Source organism: Schistocerca serialis, chromosome 1 (genome assembly GCF_023864345.2).
Source record: "Schistocerca serialis cubense isolate TAMUIC-IGC-003099 chromosome 1, iqSchSeri2.2, whole genome shotgun sequence".
NCBI lineage: Eukaryota > Metazoa > Arthropoda > Insecta > Orthoptera > Acrididae > Schistocerca > Schistocerca serialis.
In genome coordinates, this window is record NC_064638.1 from 1,175,559,216 (window position 1) to 1,175,581,197 (window position 21,982).

Consider the following 21,982-nt stretch of genomic DNA (forward strand, 5'->3'; position numbering starts at 1 on the left):
AAACGTGCGGAACAAGACATTTGCTCACTGTGGGAGTTTAGATTTAATTAACTGAAGAATGACATCATAATCTGGTTATTGCCAACATAAATCTATGTATGCCTCAGTTATAGCATTTTATAGAAAAAATCAGAATATTTGTTATTACGCTACTCTAAGTGTCTTTTCAGTTTGTTGGTTTGCTCTGTGCTCGTTTTCTTCTATAGCAGTTGTGACGTTGAAATTTTTTTTTCAGAGTCGATGTTGTGTTCAGTTTTTGTAACAGCCCTAGTAAATGTAAGCGTAGGCTTCCGCGGCCGTTGTCTTCTTCAATAAAATTCTTCAGGGTATCAGACCGCATCGTCATGATTTTAAAATGCGCCAACGTTTCGGCCAGCGTTGCAGCTAGCCTTCATCAGGGCCTTACGTTAACTGCTAAATGAACACACTTGGTTTCTTAAATAGCTGCACGAGAAAACCGTGTCGTTACTTGATTGGCTCTAAAAGGAGGAGGAGGAGGGGTGAAAGGTATGCTTTATTGGTGTTTCCTTTATTATCTGTCATTGGCTGAAATAGCTGTTTTCAAGAAGCCCGCGTCCTGGCGAAACAGCCTCTCACTTTCAAAAGAAAGATTAGAGAGGCGATAGAAATAGCCAAAAGACCCGCCAACATGAATAGAGAGGACGGGTACAAGCTTCCGAGGTCTTGGCTGCCCGCAATAGCAGGGCTACGGAGCGGCGGCAGAGCCGTGGCGGCCCATGCAGACACGCGGAGAGCCGCAGTAGTGGTCGCGAGCACACAAAGCAAAGGCACGCCGCAGCCGGCTTCTGGACAGCATGGAAACAGTGTGACGTCACAGCCATCACCTGTTCGCTATTCGTCCGTCTCCTCCAATGGGGTGGATTAATATAAAGACCAATAGAAAACAGCACGTGTACTTAGTTAGAACCAACATGAGACTTAAGAACGTGTTATATTTTATTTTTCGTCTTGAGCATATCTGCTCTTAATTCTGATCATTATTTTCTCGCAGTGTAATTTTACGGTTTCTCAATATTTCATTCTGATGAAAACTTCCGTACAAGTGGCGAAACCTAGGTCAGTATACCAAACTGTTATTTGAAGGCGGTTGGCTGTATAATCCTATATTGTAACTAGTATACGGTTGCTGAGATACAGACATGTTTAAAACTATAAAACTGGAAAGTTATCTTCAACAGCAGAAAAAGCGTCCTTGGTGATCCATGTGAGTCACAACTGCATATGGGACTTAACATCTGTGGTCATCAGTCCCCTAGAACTCAGAACTACTTAAACCTAACTAACCTAAGGACATCGCACACACCCATGCCCGAGGCAGGATTCGAACCTGCGACCGTAGCAGTCGCGCGGTTCCGGACTGCGCGCCTAGAACCGCTAGACCACCGTATAGTATAAAGCCGGCCTGTGTGGCCGAGTAGTTCTAGGCGCTTCAGCCTGGAACCGAGCGACCGCCACGGTCGCAGGTTCGAATCCTGCCTCGTGCATGGATGTATGTGATGTCCTTAGGTTAGTTAGGTTTAAGTAGTTCTAAGTTCTAGGGTACTGATGACCTCAGCTGTTAAGTCCCATAGTGCTCAGAGTCATTTGAACCATTTTTTTAGTATAAAAATCGATGCGTCCACGGTGTCTGGTATTAAATTTGCTACCAGTCTGGCCAATATAACACCTGGTGATATCATCGCGATCATTCTTGTATATATTGCCTAATTTTCCACAGCTAGACTGTCGGTTTTGTTGTTGTGTACTACCGTACTTTGCACAGGGTTATAAGTTTAGGCATCAATAAGGACCCACATAATCTAAAGCGTTCATCTTTAGCACATTTTGAAAGCTTCTTGTCTGTATTATTCATTGCCCAAGTTTCACTTCCATATAAGTCTACACTCCAGACAAGTACTTTCACAATGGACATTGTAACACTTACCTTGTTCGCAACAAGACAAGTACCAACACGCACAGTGTGATGACGACAACTGGAGCGCCACGGACTCTCAGAGTTGGGCCTTCTTTGGACACGGCAGCAGAGGCCATCGCGCTGATGGTAGTGCGCCAGCAACATCACTCGGGACGCAGTAGTGGGTCATCTCTTCAGACGACTCGCGTTTCTGCGAGCGTCACCGTGGATGTAGCCGTGTATGAAATCTCGAAGGAGCTACGAACGTTGCTGGATTGCACCTGCCACCTTCATACGGTCCCGCCATCTGGCATGATTCTCTAAGGTGCCAATGGCTCTACAAAAGGATCACCTCTGGTTCGCACGTCCTGTTACAGGGATTGCAGCCGGATTTCTCATGTGTCCAGACAAATGGGAGTGTCGTGTCTTTATGGCGTTATCTTTCAATAAGATAAAGCAAGGCTCCATGCTGCCCATGCTGTTCTGTCCTACTTCCATACACATGGTGTCCCACAGTTGCGCCAACCGTAGTTCCTCGAGATGTCTCAGCCACAGGCAACATCTGGCCATGGGTAACTAAGAGACTGACCAACCACCACTCGGCAGCCACCACGACTGAGCCTTAAGGAGGATGGAAGGATGGCGCACCTGTCATCCAGGCTCAGATCGATACGATGCCCAGCTGAATTAGAGTCATAGTTACTGCTGGAGGTGGCTAATTTGTGTACTAATTTCTCACCTGATTAACAAATAAGTCAAATAATGTATTCTACCTATTATACTGTTGTGACACAATTTTATTCAACTCGCCGCTTTTCATAAATCAGAGATGGGTGCGGCCAGTTGCTATATGCCAAATCGAGTGCTTCAGAAGAAAAATACTTTGTAAACTATTACTTAACTCTACATAAAAGAAATTGGTTCTGGTGTAGCATAACATTCACTTCGGCCACTACACAAAAATGGTTGAAACTATCTGGGTTTCTTTTCAAATTTACCCTTTTACGTATATTTACTTTATCAGCGTTCATCATGTGGTTAAAGTTTTCTCATTTAGTTTTTCGTTTAGAAATTATCCCCAGCTTTGCTAACTCATCTGAGAAGTGAGAATATGGGTTTCAGCAAAATCTGATATGACACCACTGCTCTTCTTAATTTTAACACTTTTTTTTTAGAAAAGCCTTTTGAAGCAGCTGGGGAAAAGCATGACGAACTACCTCACTTCTGACTACTAGTTTCACTTAAAAGGCAATATTTCAATTACAATTTGTTAATTACAATATAAATACAGATATATCAGTAACTTTCATCATACTTTGCTAAGACTGAATCCAATCGCAGTTTTGTAATCGTCTGATCAAACGGAATCGTTCTATGTAGATCATATAACATTTAATTACATGTTCGTTTTGATATTTCAATAGTGCTCTTTGTTTTGTATGTTTTAGCTCTTTCCGACCAAACCAGCCCGGTTCAATCAAAAACATTATAAAAAGAATTTACATACGACCAGAACCGACAGTTTCTGACGAATTTCCAATGTTCAGTTGGACACACTGAAGTATCTGCACTGTAATCGTCGAAATAACTTAAATAAATGGGAAAAACAGCGCCATCCCAATTAACATGAGCTCATGAAAAAGAGCTTATTTCGTACAGGACATCAGATTACAATACTGGCTACCTTCCACAGGGCCAGACCGAGTGAGTTGGTGCAATGGTCAGCACACTGGACTCGCATTCGGGAGGACGACGGTTCAGACTCGCTCCGGCCATTCTGATTTTGGTTTTCCGTGATTTTCCTAAATCGCTTGAGGCAAATGACGGAATGGTTCCTTTAAACCATCCTTCCCCAATTCTATGGGACCGATGACCTCGCTGTCTGGTCCTCTCCCCCAAATCAACCACCCAACCACAGGACCACATCAGGAAATGGCTAACATTGTGGGCCGAAATAAGATCACCTACAGTTCTATAACACACCAGCTTTGGTGGATGACAGGTAGACCAGACATTGTACGAAGCAGAGGCATGTAACAACAGGATATGGGTTTCGTCATAAAATATGTGTTAACAACAAATTGCACGAACTCATTGAAGAGAGTAAACGTGTGTTATGCGCCAAAGGCGTAAATATACCGCATTATGATGTGTACAAAGAGAACAAAAACTATAACAGGCTTTAGCAAAAACTATAAGATCTTGTAAAAAATCTTTTTAAGAACTTGTGTATCAATTAACTTTTCTCATTCATGAACTAAATTACTTAAATCTACATGATATTTAATTTGAATAATAAGACACGTCGTAATTATGATGTAGGGCTTGTCTGACGCCATGTAATTGATGTTTTGATGTCACTAATCACTAGAATAAAAGCAGCAGCGTTAGGTGAAGAGACTCTTTCTCGTTTGCAGTAGCACTTGCTTGAGAGGTTGTTGTAGTCATCCTAGCAGATGCTGTAACACACGACAGTTATGCGTAAGCTTTCAAGATGACGCTGCATTGTTTTTCCTTAGAGTGAAGATGGCAACACTGTTTCATAGAGTGAAATGTCAACACTGACTACCGAGGCAGCAAGCCTCTGCAGTCGTTCAGCGCATCCATCTCATGTTGTTTGTGAACAGAGCAAATACGTACGATTATTCAAAGTGTTCCTTCATTCTTTATAAAGCTAAAATATCAATTCGAACATACATATGAAGCCGTGGACCTGCATCTTGGACGACAAAATAGGGTGCAAGGAACACCCAAGAGAGCTGAGGATTTCGTACTTAACACTGCCAGAAAAAATGGATCACCCTCAACAACTGCGTTCATTGGCACCAGTGTATAGTATGAGCATACGGAGGGGTTGTAGTGCTAGTGATCATTTGTCACGGTCATCAGCAACTGGATTCCATTCAGGAGGACTGTCTGTGTACCCTCTGTTTTGACTCTGCAGCCAGTAACTGTGCTGAGTTTAGAGATAAGCACTCTTTGGAACATTGATTATAGGGTACAACCATGCCCCACAGACGAAAAAGTACTCCCATTTCAATGGCGCCGTATTATGGGCCTGCAGGATGCAGGATGGGCGTATTGAAGGATTGCAGCACATATTGGGCCTGTGCCGATGACCGTAACTGATGATCACTAACACTAGAACCCTCTGTATGCACATACTATGCCCTGGTGCCATTGAACACAGTCGTTGAGGGTGATGCATTTTTTCCGGCAGTGTTAACTCCGCAATCCGTAGCTCTAGTGGATGTATCTTGCAGCCTATTTTGTCGTCCAGGACGCAGGTCCACGGTTTCATAAGTATGTTGGGGCTGATATTTTATCTTCATAAACAACAAAGAAAGACTTTAAAAAATCTTACATGTTTACTCTGTTCACAAACAACATGAGATGGATGCCGTGATCGACTGCAGAGCATTGCTGCCTCAGTGAGTCAGTGTTGCAACCTTCACTCTGGGCAATAGCGTTGTCATCTTCACTCTGGGCAAAAACAATGCAGCGCCGTCTTGGAAGATTAAGCATCACTGTACCGGTGGCGCGTCGCTGCTTACAGCAGTGGTCTGTGGAACATTCCCGGGCTCATAGGCCAAGTTCTTCAAATGGTTCAAATGGCTCTGACCACTATGGGACTTAATATCTGAGGTCATCAGTCCCTTAGAACTTAGAACTACTTAAACCTACCTAACCTAAGAACATCACACACATCCATACCCGAGGCAGGTTTCGAACCTGCGACCGTAGCGGTCACGCGGTTCCAGACTGAAGCGCTTATAACCGCTCGGCCACAGCGGCTGGCAGGCCTGGTTCTGTACGTCACGAAGTACAAGTGCATATCAAGATCGACGTATTATGCTAGCAGTGGTGACCCACCGAACATCATCCAGGGACGAAATCCGGAAACATGTTACACCTGTTGTGTCATCAGTTACCACTGGGAACCAGCTGCTAGCAGCAGGACTAAGATCACGTGTTTGATCTATAAGTATCGAATAAGTTTGACCTGAAGTAGGAGTGAAAGAGCCTCATCCAACTCTAGGTCACAGTAGAGTGAAGCAGACTTCTACCAAAGAAACTCAGTGTAGGTCTGTAACAAAGGAGAATAGGAAGAAAACAGTCTTGCTGCTAGGCAGTAGCCATTAGAAGAGAGCAGGCCAGGTGGTACAGAACAAATTAGGAACAGGGTACCAGGTCACAAGTATTGTGTAGTCAAGCCAGGTGACTGAGGACATACGGAATTTGTGTGAAGGGCTTGGGAGAGAGGATCAGATTGTTGTAACCGGAGAAGCAGGGAAAAGCCTGGGTAAGAACAATATTAGAAGCATTAGGGGTGAGCTGGATGAAACAGGAGAAGAAACCACACACACAAATGTGAGTCTTGTGTCTTGTGGACGTCCTGCGGTGTGACGACCAGTGCTGGGCTAACACTGCAGTGAGCCGCACGAACACTGAGTTGAGCGGGCAGCTGATGAAAGGAACGAAATCTCGTACGAGTGCAGCGCCTGTTGCTACAGATGGGAGATGGCGGTATACTAGATACAGCCTACACATGAACAGGGGAGAGAATGATAGGTTGGTTGAGCTTATTGCAGACAGTATACAGGAGGACCACCATCACACAAAGCAAGATCCCTGTGTTTACTGGTGTCAGAGACGCACCTTTTTGGGTTAGAATCAGGATTCAGACACCCTATTTCCAAAAAAGTGAAAATAACAAAATGGCTCTTAGCACTAAGGGACTTAACTTCTGAGGTCATCAGTCCCCTGAAAATAGCAGAAGAGCCCTACAAAAAAGTAACGTTACCTTATTTAATTAAAATATTAGAGAACTTAGTAGTAAGGTAGAAAAGCTTCTTGTCTGTTTGGGAAATTTAGAAAGCACTGAAAAGATACACATCCTTTTCCTATGTGAGCACCGTATAACCACACAAGGTTGCATAAGTTAGGTATACAAGATTACACTTTAGCAGCTTACTCATGTAGAACTAATATCGGAAAAGCAGGAGTTGTTACATATATTGAGACAGAACACATGTTCAGGAACGTTGAGACCAGTAGATTTTCTAGTGATCAGCACATACATGTCTGCACTTGTGAACAGAGACTGAAAAATAGTTCACTTTTAATTGTACCTGCATACAGATCCCCACTGGGAAATTTTGAGCGTTTTATGATTAATCTGGATTCCATACTATGCTATCTGTCAGGCAGCAGCAAGCAGTTAATAGTCTGTGGTGACTACAGTGTAGATTTGCTAAAGGATTCTGATACGAAGAGCGATCTGGAAACCTTAATTGGATCTTATAATTTTATCTCAGTAATTACCTTTCCAACACTGGTAGATACAGACAGTAGGAATCTAATTGATAATGTTTTCCTCGGTGAAATTCAAAGCAATACAGCAACTGCTCACCCAGTAGCACATGCTCTCTCTGACCATGATGCAGATTTAGTTAGGATAAATAACATATTGCCTTACACTATGGATATTACTCTGTGGAAATCAGTTAGAATAATTAGAGGCTACAGGACAAAAGTTTTTAAGGATAGTTTACAAGAAATGACGTGGGATGAAATGATGAATTCAGATCGTTATTTGAAAAAGGACATTAAATAGAGATGTAACAAAAAACGTATATTACTAGAAGAATTAAAGTGTCTTGGAAAACGGAAATATATCCACTGGCGAGAACAAGTAGAAATGCTGCACTACTATACAAACTACTCAAAATTACTAAGAGAATTTATTAAAAAATCAAGGAACATGCACACTATGCAACAAATCAGTAGTTTCGACAACAGACTTAAGGCTATATGGAACACATGAAACGAAACACAGGACAACCAGCCTCAGAACAAGATAACATTGCTCTTGAAGCGAATGGAAATACTATAAATGATGAATCACAGGTAGCAAATATATTTAAAAATCATTTCTTAAATATAGAGTAGACAGCATAAGGACGAAAAATTCAAGATAAGACTGAAAGCAGTATGATGAAAAGGTAACTCTCATAAAATTCAATCATACGAATGTATCACCAACTTCTTTTCAAATTAAGAAAATTACACATTCTCAGAAAAATAAATGCTCATTTGGTTTTGATTGTGTTTCCAATAAAGCACTATAGATCAGTCCCATACAACAAGCCAGGTCTCATCTTAAATATGTAATGCATCACTAACTCAAGGAATTTTTCCACAGAGACTGAAAAATACCATAGTTAAACATCTCTTCAAGAAAAGTAATAACAGAGATGTCAATAACTACAGGCCCGCTGCACTGCTCACATAATTTTCCAAAATATTTGAGAAGATGGTCTACTCTAGAATAGTTTCTCACATTAGCAACACTAATGGCCTCATAAAATCACAGTTTGGCTTTCAGAAGAGTTACTCCACTGAGACTGCCATTTATAATTTCACTCACGAGATTTTAGAAGCATTAAATAATAAAATGGCGCTGGCTGGTATTTTCTGCTACCTGCAATTAACTATGTGAATCACAGTGTTCTCTTAAAAAGTTAAAATTTTATGGAATTTACGGAATAGCCAACCAATGGATAATGTCATACCTAACCAAAAGAATACAGAAATTTGTACTTAGTAATTCAACCAGTATTGTCTGGGGACGTAATTCTGACTGGGGAGAACTCGTACCTGGGGTTCCCCAAGGCTCAATATTGTTCCTCATATCCGTATATGATCTTCCATCTAATATACAACAAGCGGTATTGGTTCATTTCGCAGATGATACTAGTATAACAATCAATCCTAGCCTATATGCAGTAGCGGAAGAAATGGTAAACAGTGTTCTTAAAAGTATCATTGACTGGTTTTCTGCGAATGGTCTGACTCTTAATTTTATAAAGAGACAACATGTTCAGTTATGCACATCTAGGGATACTACAGCAATGGTATGTCTAACACATGGTGAGGAAATAATAAGTAACGTCGAAACTTCAGAATTCTTAGTTGTACATACTCATGAGAGGTGTAACGGGATAAAGCGCATTTTCGAACTTCTAAAACAACTAAGTACAGCCACATTTAGAATCATAGCAAACCTTGGGGAGAGACAAATCAGTAGGTTGACATATTTTGTATAATTTCATTCAACGATCTCATATGGAATAAAGTTCTGGGGTAACTCATCTTTAAGAATGAAAGTCTTCATTGCTCAAAAAAGTGCTGTGAGAATAATACATGGTATTCACCCACAATCATGTTGTAGACATCCGTTTAAGGACTTGGGCATTCTGGCTACTGCTTCACAGTATATTTCCCATGAAGTATGTTGTAAATAATTCATTACAGTGCAAAAGGAACAATGTTGTACATAATTAAGACACTGGAAGGAAACAGACATTCAGTACTCCACGTTAAGGTTATCCTTCACACAAAAAAGGGTGCCCCATGTTGCAACAAAAAATTTTTGTCAGTTAGCCGATGATACAAAGTATCTGACAGATAGTGAAGCAAAATTTGAAAAAAAAAAGCTGAAGAAGTTTCCCCTCGAAAGCTCCTTATATTTTTAGAAGAATTTCTGTTATTTTAATGTGTAGAAGGTTGTGGGTAAGGATTACAAATTCACACCTCTACATTTAAAAAAATAAAGTAAAATAAACTTATTAATGTTCAGCATGTACTCAATATATACATAAATTTGCTATATGAATGTAAAATGACTCATTCCACCTCATTACGATATATCATGCAAAATGATCGACAGAACATGAAACTAACTAACTAACTATCCTCCAGCCAGGCTACCACTGACACCATGACACCACCAAGCGAGACTACTCTGATTTTGTGATAGAGTTGACTGGAAAGTGCAGTCCCTCTTCTTCAATGATGTGAGTAGGTCTTGTCTGTATGTGAGTGATAGCCATACAGTGTACAGTATAGATGTGGTGAATGGCACAATCTGAATTGCATTTGCCCGTGATACAAAGGTCCCACCATCCATCCTGAAATTCATGGGGTGGGGGCCATCATCACCTACAACCAGTGGTCTCATTTGGTGTTTTTGAGGGTGTGTGAAACAGTGTTTGCAACATTGAACAGGTTGTTATCCACGTGCTGCTGCCATTTCTTTGACAGGAATGTAATGTGCCTATACAGCATGACAACACCTGCCCACATACAGCTGCTATGATGCAGTGCTCTCTTCATGGGGTAAAACATTTGGCCTGGCCCACATGAGCACCATATGTCTCATCAATCAAACACGTATAACATGTGATGAAGTGAGTGGTTACTCGATCTCAACAGCCTGGAAGAACCATTGTTGAACTGCAACAAAAGGTGCATGATGCTTGAGATAGTCATGGGATACCATTCGGCATCTTATTGGTCATTTGTATGTGAGAATACACACATACTTTGCCGCCAGAGGGTAGAGGGGGGATGTTGATGAAACTGTTCGGGCAACCTTTACTGTGATATATGTGTTTCATTTGGTCTGAATTTGTTATCATCTTCTTCTACAATGATGAACTACCTGCACATCAATTATCAATAAAATGACCTTGTCCTTCAGAGGGTGCATTTTTTTCTCGCAGTGTATAATACCAGTGGAGGCTCAAGTTAATGCCAAATAAAATAAACAGCAAGCAGATCTTATTGCACAGACACAGTAAATAAAATTTTATTCCTTGCTGTCCTTTGTGATGTTGGAGTTTCAGTGGCTAGCAGTGTATCACGACATAGGAAGAGACACTGGGAAGAGTTTCGTAAGAAGTGTAGTGGGGGTGAGAAGGGCACAATCAACAAACCCCATTAGAGGTTGTCTGAATACTGAATGTAGGCCTGCAAGCCAAACAGGAGGCTGGCTGACACCGTCACATGTTGCAGCGAGGCATGCGGGTTGGCATGGTGGTGCTGGTCGTGGTCTTGCCAGCTGGTGGGCGCCGCCGCGCTGCTGGGGCTTGCCGCCTGGCTACTCACCATCGCCCTCGACCTCTTCCACCCTCTGCGTCTGGTCGACCGCCTGCACCAGCGGGTCGTGCTCATCACGGGTGAGTCACCTCACAGCTTACAGCTCTGTATGCACAGGCTCTTCCTCCCGTGGTGATACATTGGAGTTTGAGTGTATAATGCAAGAGGACTCACTGACCTTCCCTTATTTCCACTCACAATAATTGGACAGAACAAATTATATGGTATAGGTGTTTATTAGAATAAACATTACAACATGCACAGACAGTGTTCCAACTGCGGCTCCTGGCTTAGCAGGGAGACATGTACGCCCATCCGCTACGCGGTCTCGAAGCTACCTGCCCGGCTGTTACAATGGCGGCTAATCTTACCTGTGCACATAAAATACCTGGGAGATCCACTTCTGCATGTAGGTTGCAAGATCTCCCAACAGGGAGCAGACTATACTGGACAGCCTGGCCTGCCCAGTTTGGAAGCTGCCACTAGATGGCACTTGGAGTGAGTTACAGAGTCCAAACATACTCCCACTCTAAAACGAGTTTTCTCATTTTACAAGTAACCATAATTTTAACAAACAACAAAACCAAAACAATGAAACCAATAAAGATATAACTAGACACAATATCAATGCACATAAAACATTTGGGATGCCGACACCACCAAACACCACTGTCACACTGTATGTGAAACACTATGGGTACTAACATGTAGGACACAAAACAACAAAGTATTAATATCATACTGCATGAAAATCAGTACTAACGGCAGTCATTCCACAAGGAAACATCCACAGCTTCTCAAGCTGATCTTATGTATTTGCTAGTGGGCCTGTATCATGTACCATTACACAGATCTCAGGGAACCCTTAACTGATTCAGTGCTTAGGCATCTTAATATGCCCATTAGCAGTTCTCACTCTCACCACAAGCACACACTTATCAGGACCAGGGAACAGCTGGTCAATGACACCCAGCCTCCACACTAAGGGAGGCAAGTTATCCTCCTTGACCAGCACATGATCGCCGATCTGGGGTTTCCACGCTCCTTCCGATGCCAATTTCCTACGTTGCTGTGTGCACCACCTCTTCCAAAAGGACTGATGCAACCGCTGTACAAGTTGCCATCTGTGCAACCTGTTGGCAGGAACGTCAAGGACAGAGGGTTTGGGATGAGCACACAGGGGCTGGCCAATTAGGAAATGACCAGGAGTGAGAGTGGCAGGCGAATCGAGGTCTCCAGAGAGAAGACACAATGGCCTTGAATACAAGCATGCTTCTATCTGAATTAAAACAGTGGCCAGTTCTTCAAATGTCAGTACCACATTGCCGATGACACTTTTGAGATGTGACTTCACGCATTTGATTCCTGCCTTCCAGAGTCCACCAAAGTGAGGGGCATGAGGTGGAGTGAACCTCCAACTTTCCCTCTGAGGTCGAAAAATTCACCACAGTAGCATCACTAGAGAAAAAATTGTTTAAGCTCATTGCTGCATCTACAAATGTGGTGCCATTTCACTGTACATTTGAGAAGGTTTCCCTCTTCTTGCAATGAATCTCATGAAGGTGGCCAAAAATGAACTTGTTACAAAGTCACTAACTAGTTCTAAGTGGATGACCTTGGTTGCCATGCAAATGAATAAAGCAATATAAGCCTTGGTGGTAGCCTTACCCCGTCTTCCACCATTCTTTACAGCAATAGGGCCTGCATAATGTACTCTACAGTGCTGGAATGGACGAGACTGGTTTACTCTAGCTGCTGGTAGCTGACCATCAGTTGAACTGCTGTCTTGGACTTAAGCCTAAAGCATTTGAAACATTTCCTGATAACTCCTTTGACTGTGTTATGCCCATTGGGGATCCAAAACCTCCTACGCAACATAGCCATCAAAAGGTGTGAGCCAGTGTGCAACAGATGGCAGATTTTGATGTTCACAAATTATGAGAATTTTTGTCAAATGATGCCTAGGCGGTATGAAAATAGGATGGCGCTCATCATATGGTACATCAGCGTTCATTAATCTCCATCCCACTCATAAAATACCTTCGGCATCAACAAATGGATGCAAATCCCTTAATTTGCTATCATGTGGAATAGGGGAACTGGCCTTCAACAAAGCGATCTCATTACCATATTCACTACGTTGAGCTGTGCCAAAGGCCCTTTTGATAGCGTTTTGGCATTCCTGTGGAGTGATTGGTCCAGTTATCCTGTCTGATTGCTGAAGCCTAGTATTATTAGCAAACATCAGTGCATAGGCCAAAACTCTGTAAGTTTTCTTGAATGATGAATATTTACACAGCAGTTCATTATGTTTAATGACTGACACAAAGGATACGTGTATACACCTTCTGTCAGGTCCATCTTCTACACTAATTGGAGTACAGGTGTTGCAGTCAAAGTCGCAAGTGGGCAGCCATGACGGGCCAGACCACCACTGAACAAGTGAACTCAAAGCAGCTTGATTAGTACCACGTGATAAGTGGTCAACAGGATTATCCTCTGATTTGATATGTCTCCAGTTAGCAACTGAACTCAGTTCCTGGAATTCAGAGACTCTGTTGGCAAGAAAAGGCAGCCAACAGAGAACTATTGTGGAGACCATCCACAAATGAATGCCGCCACTATCTATAATGTCTAAGGCATTGGCCCCCTTGTGAATGAGTTGAGCAAGAAGCAGAGCACCACATAATTCCATTCCTGGAAGAGACTGAGTTTTACAGGGGCAACCGGAGATTTAGCTGCAGCCAATGAGACCAACACACTGTTATTGGCAAGAAGACATCTGACGTATACACATGCACCATACGCCAACTGTGAAGCATGACAAAAACCACGAATTTCTAATTTAACATACTGGGGACAAGCAATGATCTTCCTGTTAATCAAAATACCATTTAGGGAAGGCAGTTGCACATGAACAGCATTCCATTCATCAGTGAGGTTGGATGGAAGAATTTCAGCCCAATCAAGGCTTCGTTGCCACAAGCTCTGCAAGAACAATTTACATCTTAAGACTGCTCGACCTAAAAGCCCCAGTGGGCCATAGATTGATGCTGTTGTAAACAGGACATTGCACATGGTAACATTTGAGAACTGATGACTCTTCAGCTGCACATGGCACTGGAATGCGTCAGAGCCTGGGGTGCCATAATGTCCCTAAAGTTTTTATGGCTTGTTCACCAGTAACAAGGAAAATACGTTTCTCTGTCCTGCACAGGAATTTTTTCCATGACCTTGTGAGTATTTGAACACCATTTCCTCAGTGGAAACCCCCCAGAAGCAAGTAGTTCAGTCAGCTGGGTTTGAAGTTACTGAGCTTCAGTTTCTGTAGAGAACCAACTCGTGAAGCTAACGTTTTAGACCTCATAGCAACAAATAGACCGGAACTTTTCGACTCCGTGAATGTAGAAGAGGGTATCAGTGATCATCAATCAATGACTACAAGTGTAATAAGAAATGCCAAGAAAGGAAGGAAAATATATTTGCTTAACAAGAGTGATAGGGCACAAATCGCAGAATATCTGAGTGACCACCATCAAACGTTCATTTCTGAGGAAGAGGATGTGGAACAAAAATGGAAAAAATTCAGAAACATCGTCCAGTACGCCTTAGATAAGTTCGTACCGACTAAGGTCCAAAGCGAGGGGAAAGATCCACCGTGGTATAACAATCATGTACGAAAGGTACTACGGAAACAAAGAAAGCTTCATCATAGGTTTAAGAGTAGTCGAATCATAGCTGATAAGGAAAAGCTGAACGAAGCGAAAAAGAGCGTAAAGAGAGCAATGAGAGAAGCATTCAACGAATTCGAACATAAAACATTGGCAAACAATCTAAACAAGAACCCTAAAAAGTTTTGGTCATATGTAAAATCGGTAAGCGGATCTAAATCCCCTATTCAGTCACTCGTTGACCACGATGGCACCGAAACAGAGGACGACCGAAGAAAGGCAGAAATACTGAATTCAGTGTTCCGAAACTGTTTCACTGCGGAAAATCGTAACACGGTCCCTGACTTCAGCCGTCGCACGGACGCCAAAATGGAAAATATTGAAATAAACGATATCGGAATTGAAAAACAACTGCTATCACTTAGTAGCGGAAAAGCATCCGGACCAGACGAGATACCCTTAAGATTCTACAGTGATTATGCTAAAGAACTTGCCCCCTTTCTATCAGCAATTTATCGTAGATCGCTGGAAGAACATAAAGTACCTAGCGATTGGAAGAAAGCGCAGGTCGTTCCCATTTTCAAGAAGGGTCATAAATCAGATGCGAATAATTATAGGCCTATTTCGCTTACGTCAATCTGTTGTAGAATAATGGAACATGTTTTGTGTTCTCGTATTATGACGTTCTTAGATAATACAAATCTCCTTCATCATAACCAACATGGATTCCGAAAACAGAGATCATGTGAAACTCAGCTCGCCCTATTTGCCCAAGAAATGCACAGTGCCGTAGACACTGGCGAGCAGATTGATGCCGTATTCCTGGACTTCAGGAAGGCATTTGATACGGTTCCGCACTTACGTTTAGTGAAAAAAATACGAGCTTACGGAATATCGGACCAGGTTTGTGATTGGATTCAGGATTTCCTAGAAGAAAGAACACAACATGTCATTCTTAACGGTTCAAAATCTGCAGATGTAGAGGTAATTTCGGGAGTACCGCAGGGAAGCGTGATAGGACCTTTATTGTTTACAATATACATAAATGACTTAGTTGACAACATCGGTAGCTCCGTGAGGCTATTTGCAGATGACACGGTTGTCTACAAGAAAGTAGCAACATCAGAAGACTCGTACGTACTCCAGGAGGACCTGCAGAGGATTAATGCATGGTGCGACAGCTGGCAGCTTTCCCTAAACGTAGATAAATGTAATATAATGCGCATACATAGGGGCAGAAATCCATTCCAGTACGATTATGCCATAGGTGGTAAATCATTGGAAGCGGTAACGACCGTAAAATACTTAGGAGTTACTATCCGGAGCGATCTGAAGTGGAATGATCACATAAAACAAATAGTGGGAAAAGCAGGCGCCAGGTTGAGATTCATAGGAAGAATTCTAAGAAAATGTGACTCATCGACGAAAGAAGTAGCTTACAAAACGCTTGTTCGTCCGATTCTTGAGTATTGCTCATCAGTATGGGACCCTTACCAGGTTGGATTAATAGAAGAGATAGACATGATCCAGCGAAAAGCAGCGCGATTCGTCATGGGGACATTTAGTCAGCGCGAGAGCGTTACGGAGATGCTGAACAAGCTCCAGTGGCGGACACTTCAAGAAAGGCGTTACGCAATACGGAGAGGTTTATTATCGAAATTACGAGAGAGCACATTCCGGGAAGAGATGGGCAACATATTACTACCGCCCACATATATCTCGCGTAATGATCACAACGAAAAGATCCGAGAAATTAGAGCAAATACGGAGACTTACAAGCAGTCGTTCTTCCCACGCACAATTCGTGAATGGAACAGGGAAGGGGGGATCAGATAGTGGTACAATAAGTACCCTCCGCCACACACCGTAAGGTGGCTCGCGGAGTATAGATGTAGATGTAGATGTAGCTGATCCACCTAAGAAATCATCCACATAAAAGCTAGACATGAACACTTGCGATTCCATTGGAAACCTGTTTTGATTTTCCAAAGCCAACTGTCGAAGACATCTGGTAGCAAGGAAGGCAGCAGGAGTGGTTCCATAAGTGAGTGTACACAGTCTACATTCTTGCGTCGGTTCAGACGATGATTACCGCCACCGAATTCTCTGTAAGTTCCTATCATCAGGATGGAGAGACACTTGGCGATATATTTTTGCTATGTCAGCTAACTGAGCCACATTAAAGGAGCGAAATTTTATAATAATGGAAAATAAATCTGGCTGGACAGTGGGCCCACCAACAAAATATCATTGAGAGATACTCCATTAGAAGTGGCAGCAGAGCCATCAAATACTGCCCTCAACTTAGTAGTGGAGTTGCATTGCTTTAAGACAGTATGATGTGGAAGGTAACACTTTGGACCAAGAATACCTTGAGCATTAGAGACCTCCATGAGCCCCAGTTGAAAATATTCATGCATGAATGCAGCATATTCCTTCTGCAGATTCGATTGCCTTTTAAATCTCCTCTCAAGATGCGCCAATCTCCGAGAGGTTTGTTGTCGTGATTCACCTAAGGGTTTACAGTCAGGTTTCACTGGCAGCCGAACCACAAATCTCCCTTCTTCATCTCATCATGCCATGTGGCGCTGAAAGTGAGCCTCACATATTTCATCCTGCTTACTCATCGTTTTCGTAGACAGTTCCTTAAACTCCCAAAACCTTTGCAGTTTGGCATCTAAATTGTCACCTCTAACAAAGCACGAGTGCACTGTAGAACGAGGCATATTGCATGCGGCTGATGGCATCCTACTGGACAAAATCCAGCCAAATTTTGTTTCGGTCAGTGAAGGGTGACTTCAGCCTTTCCTTACAAATAACATTAAAGAAAACCTCAGCACCAAGAATTAAATCTACTGTGACAGCCTTGTTGAATTCTGGATCAGCGAGTGGAAGATTACATGGGACATTCCAGGACCTTGTGTCTATCTTGCTCGCTGGTAGATCACTGGTGATATTGTCTACGATAGCCCAAGTGGTTCTAACATGAAAGTTGCTGAGCATAGACTACAGTTCAACATTACAGGTATAAGACACTGAGGCTGCAAAGGCATTGTTTATGCCTTTCACAGGAAACGAATGTTTACTTCGTTTCAGTTTTCATTTCTCTGCCACGCCCTTAGATATATAGGATAGCTGACTCGCACTATCTAGCAGAACTCTGCAAACCTGCTGTCTACCCATGCTATCCTTAATGTCGACAACAGCTGTTGCCAACAAAACATTGCAATGGATGTTTGTTTTCCCATCCGTAGCTTGATAGGCTGATTCAGTATTCTGCTCATTCCTCGGATCAGCAGGCTTGTGGATAAGTATGTTGTGCCTTCCCTAACAGGTCTTACAAGGAGAAATCTTGCATTTAGTCGAGAAATGACCAGAGCGGATGCACAAAAAAACAAAGCTTATTTTTTGTCACACATGCCCGCCACTCACCGACATTTAGTGATTGAAACCCCTTACATTTGGTGATAGCATGAGGTTCACTACAAAAATTACATGACCCCTCAGCATCAGCATTAACCAGATGAGCCCTTTTCACATGTCTCATTTGATTTGAATTATTGTCATTTCCTTGGGGATCCTTTGAGGTGTTATCCCTGAACCTGTTCAGGTCAAGGGCCTGACATTTTGTTTCCAAAAAATCTGTCAGTTGATTTAATGTGGTGAATGTCGACCCAGACATCTTTACCTCCCACTCATGACAGAATTTCTTCTGAAAGAATAACTTCATGAAGTGGAACATCAGGTTTGAGAGCTTCTAAGGCCTTCAGATGGCTACATACGTGATTAATTAGTTGCCTATAATCGCTCGTTGCGCCATGGCCGACCGTAGATAAGGCCAACAAAGGCTTAGCATGTCTGGCTGCAATTATTTTTGGGTTATTATACCTCTGCGTAATGAGTCCCCAGGCTATCGATATGTTTCCTGCTGTGGCAGGTATATGCTTCACCTCGCAAAGACGAATTAAGGTAATGAAGTTTCTGAACGTCATCAACTGAATTGTTATTCATAATGTGACTCAAAACTGTATCCCTGTAAGATGACCACTTAAGGTAGTCGCCTTCAAAATTTGGCAAGTTAATAGCGGGTAGTTTCAAAGAGCTGACACTGCCTGACAGATTCATGTCCAAAGACTTCGAAAGCTGGGTGTACCTCTTCATTGAACCCTTGACAGTGGTTTCAACTAAATCCCACGAATCCTCCAATTCTGCCCTGTCTTTTCTATGATCTGCTGATTCGTCTTCAGTTTCCAGCCGTGTTTGAGACGACTCAAAATTAGTCTGAATCCGAGTCAGTCGACTTAATTTTGATTCCAGCATTTCGATGCTGGCGCTGTCCGCAAACTGTACTAAGCTGGCTAAGCGCACGTGAATAGCCTTTGCTACACCTCTCTGCTTGACTAATTTCGTTGGAACTTTAGTAGTGGCAACTATTTATTTACAGCTCGTACAAAATAGATACGTGTTTCAAAGTTTTACTGACCTTCAAAGCAGTCACCAGCATTGTGTATAGCCCGTTGCCAGTGATGTGGAAGTCGTAGGATACCCTTTGCAGTGCCAGTTGTGTTGATAGTTCGAGCAGCGCGGTCTATTGCCCGAAGAATTTGTAGCAGTTCTGAAGCGAATGCCATGAAGGGTTTCCTTCAGTTTAGAAATCGAGTTGAACTTATTAAGGCTTAAGTCAGGGGAGTGCAGAAGGTGGTATAGCACTTAGCAGCCCAATCAGTCAACCAAATCAGTAACAGCTTGCACTGTACATGCTTGAGCATTGTCCTGCAAAATGATTGACAGATCCTGCAGAAAGTGTCAGCAGTTCTGTCTCTAAGCTGGTCGTAGGTTGTGTTCCAAAAATGAACAGCACAGAGACAGAAGTGATGACACTTTCTGCAGGACCTGACCATCATTTTGCAGGACAATGCTCAAGCTTGTACAGTGCAAGCTGTTACTGATTTGGTTGACTGATGGGGCTGCTAAGTGCTATACCACCTACTGCACTCCCCTGACTTAAGCCCTCATAAGTTCAACTCGATTTCTAAACTGAAGGAAACATCCTGAAGAAAGTTTCAATAACTGTGTGTAGGAACGCTTGCCTAAAACGGTAGTTGTGGGTCTCAGAACCCTAGAAACCGGAGTCACAGATGCAATGTTGTATTTGAATGATGGGTCGGTCAGCGGCTGAAACTTTGAACGGTTTGGGCATTTCTCATCCGTCATACCTTTGCTCAGCTGATATCTGTTTATAGCATATTGTACAATACTCTTTAAATCTGTCCATTGATTTTCAAAATTGACAGCACTTTAGATGAATTTTTACTGTCTACCGCTACGGTAATCTGAAATCTGTTTCTTATCGCTTTTTCTAAGCAGAAATATCTTCCTACCTTTCTTTGTGTACCTATTTACACGCATATTCAGTGATGATTTGCGCGAATCACTCCAACGGTGGTAGTCAGATGCTGGATACCATTGCGCATGCACAGAAATTTGCTAACACGTCAGTCACCAGCAGCCACATGCCACCCAAAATGGGGCCTGCAAAATAGACGTGTACCCGGTTCCAAGTGTGCTCCAGAACTGGCCAATGGGAAATCTGACTTACAAGGGGAGACCGCCAATTGTGAAATTCAGATTCGATTCATACTTTCGATTCATACTGCGCATAATAAAAGCTCATGGCCAGAGGTGTAATGTGGCAAAGCACCAAGATGCACTTCTCAGCCGTTGTCGAGAAAATCGACAGTTAAAAGAAACCGTTGCGGTGAAATACTCTCTACGGTTAATAATTTTCTAGAGCGTTGTAGCGCAGCGGTAAGCGTTCGGGTTCGTAATCCGAAGGTCGCCGGACCGAATCCCGCGCCATGCAACTTTTTTTTTATTATTAGTTTTTTGTAATTCATATATATATATATATATATATATATATATATATATATATATATATATATATATATATATGAAAATTGCTTATGCATGTTGGTGAAGGCGGGTCGCTCTCCAATTGTACCGCCTCCATTTTTCCGTTTGTTTAACAGGGTGTACCAAAGCTCTCCCGTCCGCACTGATTTTCGACGATGTTATAAGTTGCACTAGGGACCGCATCTACCTTCTTTCGAAGTTAGCAGGCCACTACGCTATTATGCGGCGGCTCGTTTCGGCCCATTCAACATCTGTCCTTCAAGTGTAACGAGCAAGTAACGGAGTTTATATTTCATACCTGCCACAGCAAATTTGTGTTCGTGGGGTTTCTATTCTAATTCGAACGTTTGACTTACGCTATACGTATTCGTTTCGGAATATCGTTTCTACGTCTTCCGTTAACTATACGAGGTTTGTTTGCGGAAAACATAATGATGTTCGAAGTCGCCAGTTTTTCCACGACAAACGACTTTCAACAACACGGGTTCGTAATCCGAAGATCGCCGGTTCGAATCTCGCGCCATGCAAACTTTTTTTTTTTTAGTATTTGTTTTTTGTAATTCAGATATATATATATATATATATATATATATATATATATATATATATAGGGTTCGTAATCCATGAATATGCGTGTAAATAGGTACACAAAGAAAGGTAGGAAGATATTTCTGCTTAGAAAAAGCGATAAGAAACAGATTTCAGATTACCGTAGCGGTAGACAGTAAAAATTCATCTAAAGTGCTGTCAATTTTGAAAATTACGAACCCTAGCGCTTACCGCTGCACCACAACGCTGTAGATAATTGTTAATCGTAGAGAGTATTTCATCGCAACGGTTTCTTTTAACTGTCGATTTTCTCGACAACGGCTGAGAAGTGCATCTTGGTGCTTTGCCACATTACACCTCTGGCCATGAGCTTTTATTATGCGCAGTATGAATCGAATCTGAATTTCACAATTGGCGGCCTCCCCTTGTTAGTTGCGCAGCCTTCTTCTGTGTACAGGCCGCTGAAGGAGATCAGTACTGTGATAATTAGCAGCTAGTAGGCACGATGCAATGCCAAAGCGCATGCAGCAACGGCGGTGTGTGAGGATGTGAGACTGGAGAGATGACAACTTTGCTCTTCTGTGTCAATCATGAAGACGCCTGGACTCAGTTGAGCTGATCTTTCAGCCGAAAACATGGTCGTCACACTGAAGGAGCATAGGGAGGGATGCACCTGGGACCTCCTGTCTGGACTGCTGAAAAGATTATGCAGAAAAGTGGTTCATTGGCCATGGCGGCAGCAACCTCCCATGCCATCAGAGGAAAACCCAGCAAGGCATCGCCCAAAGCAAAGATTAGAACCTTCTGTCGATCGAACTCTGGACTGAGAGCAACCAGCAGCTGCCACAGTGCGTCTGAATTTACAGGCTGGGTTGTAGACCGGTAATGAACTATGATTACTGAGGAGGAAGCCCGTTTGTACAACCAGTTAGTAGTCTGTCCCAGTGTCTTAGAGTGAGAGCTGACAAAGGAGACCAAGGGCTTGTGG

At 42.6% G+C, this 21,982-nt stretch overlaps 1 protein-coding gene across 3 annotated transcripts in view; it reads left to right on the top strand.

Annotated features, from left to right (window-relative positions):
* LOC126418639 (short-chain dehydrogenase/reductase family 9C member 7-like) overlaps positions 1-21,982 on the top strand; it is a 173,546-nt gene that overhangs the window by 35,236 nt on the left and 116,328 nt on the right. For all 3 annotated transcript variants that reach the window (XM_050085495.1, XM_050085514.1, XM_050085504.1), the window contains exon 2: positions 10,775-10,938. In XM_050085495.1, the coding sequence (XP_049941452.1) occupies positions 10,775-10,938 (164 nt within the window). The remainder of the gene's footprint in view (positions 1-10,774; positions 10,939-21,982) is intronic.